Source organism: Capra hircus, chromosome 24, assembly GCF_001704415.2.
Source record: "Capra hircus breed San Clemente chromosome 24, ASM170441v1, whole genome shotgun sequence".
NCBI classification, from domain to species: Eukaryota; Metazoa; Chordata; class Mammalia; order Artiodactyla; family Bovidae; genus Capra; species Capra hircus.
In genome coordinates this window covers 41560001-41568392 of record NC_030831.1, presented here as the reverse complement: position 1 = coordinate 41568392, position 8392 = coordinate 41560001, and the positions used below count along the sequence as shown (strand labels likewise).

General features: G+C 51.7%; 1 protein-coding gene across 4 annotated transcripts in view; it reads right to left on the bottom strand.

The window, feature by feature from the left end:
* The window catches only part of MTCL1 (microtubule crosslinking factor 1), a 112474-nt gene that overhangs the window by 28330 nt on the left and 75752 nt on the right, over positions 1-8392 (bottom strand). For 3 of the 4 annotated variants that reach the window (XM_018039583.1, XM_018039582.1, XM_018039581.1), the window contains exons 7-8: positions 1445-1675; positions 178-363 (exon numbers count right to left, since the gene is read on the bottom strand). In XM_018039583.1, the coding sequence (XP_017895072.1) occupies positions 178-363; positions 1445-1675 (417 nt within the window). The remainder of the gene's footprint in view (positions 1-177; positions 364-1444; positions 1676-8392) is intronic. The other variant, XM_018039584.1, reaches the window with a different exon arrangement.

Here is an 8392-nt window from a genome sequence, read left to right as displayed (position 1 = left end):
ACCTTACCCAGTACTGAGGCACATTCACTGGCCTTGAGGGGACTCAGTCGACGTGCCCTTACTATGCCCTCATTTACATGAACAAGCCAAGTAGACCAGAGCTCTCTGCCCCTGGGAACACCAGTGCGTGACCAGATGACGGGGCAGGGGGAATGAGAAGCTGAGGCCGGCACCCACCTGCCTGTACAGCTGCCCCCCGTCAGTGGGCTGCAGCCGCAACCCGTGGCCACCCGTCTGCGGAGAGTGCTCGCCCAGGGAAAAGCCACAGCCTGGCCCGTCGTCGTCTCGGTCTGGACTATCCGCCTTTGTGTCCCCCTGGACGCCAAGCTCCCCGAGCCTGGGGAAGGTCTCTGGAAGCTCGCTCTGAAATGGCAGGGGGGGACAATCACAGCCGAATTCTTCTGCCCTCAGCCTGTTTTAATGTCTGAGGTTCATCACCCACTTCAGGGGTTATCACGACTTCGCTTCTCAGCCCTCTCTCCCTAAGAGGCTCATAGTGACCACTTCACTTAATTGGCCACTTTCTCCATCTAAACCTCACATAGAGGGTGCCCAGTTTATTAGAGGAGATTAGAAATATTACTATTTATAAATCATTCCTGTGCTCAGTTACAGTGAAAGGAGGAGGGCCTCCAAATTAGTGATTAATAGAGAACTTGACAACTACTTCCAGGTTTTGCTTAACAATGGTTTTCTAGGTCATGGCTATCTTGAAGCAGGTTGAATTCGTTTTTGAAGAAGTTCTCCACCCCGAGGCAAGAGCATCATTGTATCTCCCCATTCCCAGGATGTCTTAAAACTGTACACACTGCTGACGAGAGTGGGAGCAGCGGGTCTTTGGGGGCTAAGAGGAACCAACCACCATGGGGCCCTGGAACAGCCGACGAGGCAGCCAGAGCAGCAGACACCAGCAGCTCCAGCCCCGTGCTCGCCGGAGAGCATGGCCAGAGAGGAGCCTGCAGAGCTGGAGGCCACTCTGTCTTAATCAGTAGCCATCAATCAGAAGCAAAATAGCTCTGGTTCAATAGCTCAACCTGGCAATTGAGGCCTAAGTAGGTATATGCCTCATATACCGATTTCAGAGGCTGTGAGAAAGCTCCTGCTGGAGCTCACAGAGACCGCATTAGAGCCAGGTTTGCAAACCATCACTGTGGAATGAACCAGTGAAGGACTTTGGGGTGATAACAAATTCATCCATCAGCAAAAAGACATGGCAGCAAAAAGCATGGGTGCAGCAGGGGGTTACAGACCAGCGTGCTCTTCAAATGAGCTCCCTGGGCAGCACGGGACAACCCCACTGCCTTTGCTCTGCCTGGACTGGGCTTGAAAAATAACCTGAGATAGTCAGAACATGACTGCGTGCGGAGCGGGGTGGGTAGGCGGACAGCAGGGCCTGGGGATCAAGAACAAACCCCATACAAAGGAACTCCCGGGGCCGAACTACCTCCATGAAGTCCTCCGCGTCGTCCTCCACCTGCCTCCCTTGGCGCCAGTGCTTGAGCAGCCACCTGAGCTTGACGTAGAAGAGGAAGATGTTCTGCTTCAGGGAGCGCAGCTCCTGCTGCATCAGGTGCCTCTCGTCGCCCCAGGCGCGCTCGTGCAGCGAGGCCTGCAGGGCCAGGCCGTTCGCCTCCCGGTCGCGCCGTCGCAGGGCGCAGCGGCGTTCCTCCTCCGCCTTGGACGAAGAAGAGAGGCGCCGTGACGGGCGGCTGTCCCCACCTGCCACCCAACTGAGCCTCTGCCCAGCGGCCATTCCGCCTGGGATGGGAAACTCAGAAACCTTCCCCCACCCGCAACTCCCTGCACTTAGAGGAGAATGCCCCCTTCAAGGGGAGGGGTCGGCATCATTTCTCATCGTGGAGTTTCTCCTGCGGTTTTTTGATGTTCCTTAGACCCCTTCAGGAGCACGGTCTCTTGGAGGCAGGGCTGACAGCTGACCCAGGGGCAGACCCTGTTTGCACTCTGGGGCTGGTACCTTGTGCCTTGGCACATTGCAGGTGTCCAGGCGGAATAAGTGGGAGTCGTTCCCCCTTGACTCGCTGAGCCCTAGGGTTCCCACAGACCCTGACAGAAAGATGACAAGCTAGTACTCAACTGCACATGGGGTGCAGATGAGGGCACAGGAATAGCATTCATGGTGGCTAAAGTGATATATAGGCTGAAAGTCTTTTGCTCCACTGACCAGAAAAGGTTAGAATGCTAGTCTTGCTATTACCCTAACATCCCCTCTTGTGTCAAAAACCAACAGGTGGGTTTGGTTTTGTTTCCTGAAAGTACTAAGTTGGGTGCTGACACCCAGATGGCACCTGAAGCTATCCCAGATAACATGAAAAACAGGCATTTCACTCACACGCTTAGCAGCCCTGAATCCCAGCACTGGCTTTCTTCCCTGTGGACATGGAGCTAGACAGGAGGGGGGTGGCTGGGCTGCTGGAAGCCCAGTGTCTGCAATTTATTTTTGTGTTATCTCAGGCCATTGACTGACCCTGGTGAGGGTTTCAGCTGCCGAATGCAACTGATCCCTGCTGTTTGTGCCCAGTGCCAGGCGGGTGCCCCTGAGGTGCCCCAGGACTGGCTCCTGGAGGCACAGCCCTGGGAGGGTCTATTCTTTTAGTTTATTTTTTGATCTATTACCTCTCAGAAACATCCCTTCCTGACTGGCTCGCTCTGTTCCCTCTTCCTCCAAGGCCCTTGCTGCCTTCTCCTGTTCCAGGATCCCATGCACTTTCCAAGTCTCTGAGTCGTGTCCCTGGCTCTCGGGGAGGTGAGGAGACCCTTTCCCTTCCCCTTTGAACAAAATTGGATGATTGCTCAGTGCCTCCAGCTGAGGCTGGGAGAGTCTTCACCCCACAGCCCTTTATCCTGAATCCAGTACTAGAAACACCAGGACCCTGCGGTTCTGCTGACAGCATCTCCAGGAATAAACTCACTTTCCAACATGATTTTTGGTGCAATGCTAAACACACACCCACACACCCACACACCCACACACCCACACACCCACACCCACACCCACACCCACACACCCCTACACCTAAATTCTCTAGGGATTAACCTTCAGGTGATATGAAATTACTTTTCTTTGGTGATACTGGGCTTCCCTCATAGCTCAGTTGGTAAAGAATCCGCCTGCAGTGCAGGAGACCCTGGTTCAATTCCTGGGTTGGGAAGATCCCCTGGAGAAGGGATGGCTACCCACTCCAGTATTCATGTGCTTCCCTTATGGCTCAGCTGGTAAAGAATCTGCCCGCAATGCAGGAGACCTGGGTTCGATCCTTGGGTTGAGAAGATCCCCTGGAGAAAGGAAAGGCTACCCACTCTAGTATTCTGGCCTGGAGAATTCCAAAGAGTTGGACACGACTGAGCGACTTTCACTTCACTCACTTGGTGATAATATGTGAAACTTGACCTATAAATATAACTTTAAAAAAGGGGACATGTCTAGCGGCACCTGGCTTGGCTCTCCCGGAGCTTCATGGCAGAAGGCGCTCCCTTGATCAGTTTTTAACCCATTTCGATGAGCAGAACCACAGACAATGTGAGGCTTAGGCGGCATGCACATTCCTTGCCAGAGTAAGTACATACAGATACCTTACTGTACACAGGACATGCATTTGAAACTCCATGGTGCCATCTCAAGATCATCTGGTTTTTGTTTTTAAAGATAACAGATGTCTTCCAGGAACAAACACAAAAAGGTCTGAGCAGCAGTCACGGCCATTCAAGCCTGGGTTTGCGTCTCGGGTGTGTCAGGGGTGGCAGGTACCTTGGAGGCCTGGGGACAGTGATCCCAGGTCCTGGGAACTCTGGGGAGGCACTTAGTGGATGAGGAATTTGAGCCAGGACCAGGTTACTCTAAAATGGCTAAAAGAGCTGATAAGGCCACAGCCCAATTAGTGGCAGCTTTTTCTAATACAACGGGTGAACTATCGATGTATCTAGCAGAAAATTGACCTGATATTGATGAAATGTACCAATCTGCAGACACTGGACATCACGGACACACTTTCATGCCCGGTGGCCTGGAAGGCCCTTTACTGGTTCTGGCTGTAGGCAAGCTTGTCTGTTGCGTTAGTTCCTCAGTCGTGTCTGACTCTCTGCAACCCCATGGACTGCAGTCCTCCAGGCTCCTCTGTCCATGGGGATTCTCCAGGCAAGAATACTGGAGTGGGTTGCCATTCCCTTCTCCGGGGGATCTTCCCGAACCAGGGATCAAACCCACGTCTCCTGAGACCACATACTGACCAATGTCAGGATGGAAAAGCGTGCTTTCCAGCAGGAAGGTAGACAGTGATCTTTGTGAGACACCCCGAGGTGGGCAGCTTGACTGGGTGCCCTTATCCATGTGCCCTCCAGCCCCAAGCCCAGGCTGCCCAGTTGGTGCATGAGACTGAGTCCCTATAAAGCACCGCCCATCCTCTCTCTCTCGGGACCCTGCGAACAGAGAAGGTGGCGCTGGACCCAGGTCATATTTACCTTCCCGATAGTGTCTGTCAATCTCTCTGCCTCTTTCTGATGTAGTCTGACTACCTGTGCAAGCTGACCCTGAAGCTCCTTTATCGATACGCTGTTTGGGGGAGCCCCTGAGCTGATCAGTGGGACAAAGGAAGGGGTTTAGTGGATACGCTCTGTTCGGGGGAGCCCCCGAGCTGACCGGTGGGACAAAGGAAGGGGTTTAGTGGATGCGCTCTGTTCGGGGGAGCCCCCAGGCTGACCAGTGGGACAAAGGAAGGGGTTTAGTGGCAGTTAGAACTTGGCCAAGCTGAAGACCCAGGACAGACCCGTGCACGAGGCAGGGGCACACAGAGTGACAAGACACCCGCAGGTGCAGAGAGCGACTCTCGGCAGCTCCCCCAGAGCCCCACCCGCATCTCTAACCTGGCAGCCGGGTCGGTGAGCGGTGCCATCACCTGGGCTTCGGCCACCACAGTGCCACAAACCAGGCCAAGAGGAGGCAGCCACACACGAGGCGGCTTCTAGACGACTTTCTAGAAGCTGCAGGCATCAAAGCTGGCGATGCTGACGGTCATGCATGACTGCCTCACATACAGCTTTCTGGACTCACTGCCCAAGTCCATGAGTGTCTCCCTCAGTTGCATAATTAATGAGTTCATACTTTCTTGTTAAGAGTTTTTCCTGCCCCGCTGGGAGGCCTCTCTTTTTTCCCCAGGATGCTTAGGGCAAGTGGCCTCGGGCTCCTTCACTGAACAGATGCCAGTGCCTCAGAGGAGCTGCACAAGGTCTGCCTGCTACATTTTACATTAAAATACCTACAGGAATCTTCAATAAAACGGTTATTGGTAAAATCCATCTTTTACGCCTTTACGTCCAAATGGCAATGACAGAGGCCGAGCTCCTTTATGACATGTTTTTTAGAGATGGAAACACTGTCCTGTTAAAAATCCTAGGCGCCATTAACACTGAAGCATGATGTGCTGCCCACGGGTCCAGTGGTTAAGAATCCACCTTTGCAATGCAGGGGACACGGGTTCGATCCCTGGTCCGAGAAGCTCCCACATGCCACAGGGCATCTAGGCCTGTGTGCCACAACTACCGAGGCCCGCGCGCCCTAGAACCTGTACTCTGCAACAGGAGGCACAGCAAAGAGAAGCCCGAGCACCCCAACAAGAGAGTAGCCACCGCTGACAACTAAAGAAGAGCCTGCGCACAGCAACGAAGACCCGGCACAGCCAAAAATACAAGTGAGCAGACATTAAAAGAAATAAAGCTCTGTGGACAAGTATTGCTCTTAGGCAGGATGCTGCCACTCTAGTGTTAGAAAAACCAAAATACAAACAGGCGGTGGCAGAAACTGCCATCCAGAATCACTCCACCACCGCCACACAACCGCCGCACATGCTCATACACGTCACATACATGTGACAAGGGTTTTACACAACACAGAGATTCCCTCCAAAAATACATACTTCCCCTTCATCACCGAGGTGCCGAAACCATCCTCTGCCCACTCACCTAAGATTCTGATTAGTCACCAAACACATTCACCTCGTCCTATGCAGTCGGTTTATGTTCAGCTGACGCCTTCCCTGGTGGTCCCCATGCCATGGACACGTGTTTATCTCAACACCAGGACCACCTCCCTGTGTTATCACTGGGGAATCCACACTCCAGCCTTCCTCTACATGGCGTGTGCCACGACTACAGTGCTCATTTCCCAGACATCTTTAGAGAAACTAGCGTATAAATTACTTTCCACACTAAAGACAACTTCGCTATCTCAATACACAAACAGAAACCAAATCAAACCAAAAAATCAAAAATCTTTTAATGTGGTTACTTACTAGATAACAACAATGCTACTCATTCACTGGGACTCCATTCTGCCTCCCTCCCTGTGACCTCATCTCCCATGACTTCTAATTTGTTCAGGCCAATTCTGCTACAGCTTCTTTCCAAAGCGGTTTATCGGGTCAGCACCTGTGCCCACGTACTTGGCATATAAACCCCACATCCTTTCATCGAGCCTGGTATGTCACAGCTGAGGCCGAAGAGCGCTCTCGTTGATGAAAGCACAGGAGGAGGGGCTCAGGAGAAGGACTCCGGGATTTCTGACCCAGAAACTCAATCCTCTGGGCACAGGCTCGGTCTCATATTTACGTGTAATCTGACCGGTGCCTGTGCTCCTCCTTCAGCACTATTTTTAAGGCGCCCGGCACATTCCAAACCACATATTCCATATCCTGCTTTCTTAACAGATGGAATCTCTCAGCAGACTTGCTGGGAGCCTCAGGGAGCAAAGCCCGGGAAGACGCCTGTGCCACGTGGGAATCTTGCTGGCAGCCACCGAGAGGAACAGGCAACCAGAGTATTGGCCCTTCTGAAGTCTGCTCGCTTTGATTCTCCTCTGAGCGGTTAACTTTTCTGTAGCTGCATTAGCAGGCTCGTGGGTGCTGGCAGGTTGGGACTTTGGCTCTCTCTGGCTGCGGCAGCTCTGAGGGTCTGGGCGTGGATATGGACACATCGTGCCCCCCAGAGCTCAGCATGTGTGGCCCAAAGGGCGGGCCTCCCACTACACAGACCTGTGATCTGCTAACATGCTACCAAGTAAGAAGGCAGTTTTTCTCTTCTTTGCCTCGTGACTGCTGCTGCTGGTACTACTAGCAGTAGTTAAACCTACTACTAAGATTCGATGTCTACCCAAATCTTCCCAAATAAGCACTTAACTTCTGTCCCCTTTCCCCAAACATGAAACTCTATAAGGTGAAAAACACAGAAGGCGCTTCACAAATGAGACTTGAGGAATCTTCTAAACTTCAGCTTCAATTCAGAAAGTTGTTTCTTCTTCAAAGCCACCAATCTAAGGTGGCTTCTGCAACCCCTCCACTAGCACCTCCACAGAGCCAAGGGCTGAAGGAAATCCACATGTGTTGAAGAGTAGTCAGCGTTTGCAGACAAACCAAGGTCATGTCAAGGGCAATGGAAGAGGAAGTCCAGACACTCTTAGCAAAGGGGAGTAAGAGGATGGGATTAGCAGATGCCAACTAGAATACACAGGATGGATGCACAAGAAGGTCATACTGTATAGTTCAATATCCTGTAATAAAGCTTCACGGAAAAGAATATGAAAAAGAATGTATATATGTGTGTAACTGAGTCACTGCCGTACAGCAGAAATTAACACAACGTTGTAAATCACGTACATGTCAATTTAAAAACAAAAAACCTGCTAGCGGTACACCTTGCCTCAGTCTCAGCCCCATTCCAGATGACAGCGTCTGTTCTGTCTGCCTTCCCCCAGCTGCATGGCGCTCCGTGGCATCCGTGCCCTGTGCCCCGAGTCTGTAACCCAGAGTCACTTCTCTGGCCGGCTGCTCTGCTGCCGTGTGTAGTTTCCAGCAGAGCCTCATGGGAAAGCAAGTGTTGGCAATGAATTCAGCAAAGTCTTCACTAAAGGGTTCTGCTCCCTAAAACTGTCCACGGTATGATCCTTTAACCCAATATCACATTCAAAGGCCAAGCTGAGCAGCCTGTCAGGGTGGCATCCATGCCAGGGACACACACAGCCACTCCATGGAGAACCAGACCCTACGTGGGATCAACATGGGGCTCCTCTCATCATGAAAGGAAAAACTATGGAGCTGTCAGAGGGGCCAGAAACCAGAGGGGTGTCATCTTTTAGAAAGTATTTTAAAATTGTGTCTGCATACCTGAGTTTTCTCTCCTGTGTGAAATGCCTTGGTGAATAAAAAGTCAGAATAAAGTGTCTCTAACTCCTGAGTAAATCAGTTTCCCCTTCTAGGAAATGATGCTCCTGGACCTTGCCTTTTACTGAGTTGTTTTTTATTTTTTTACTGTCTCATTGGAAGGTATAAAATTAAAGGAAACCAGACAGATGCTTGAAAGAAGAAACATTCCATGGCAAGATAGTTGG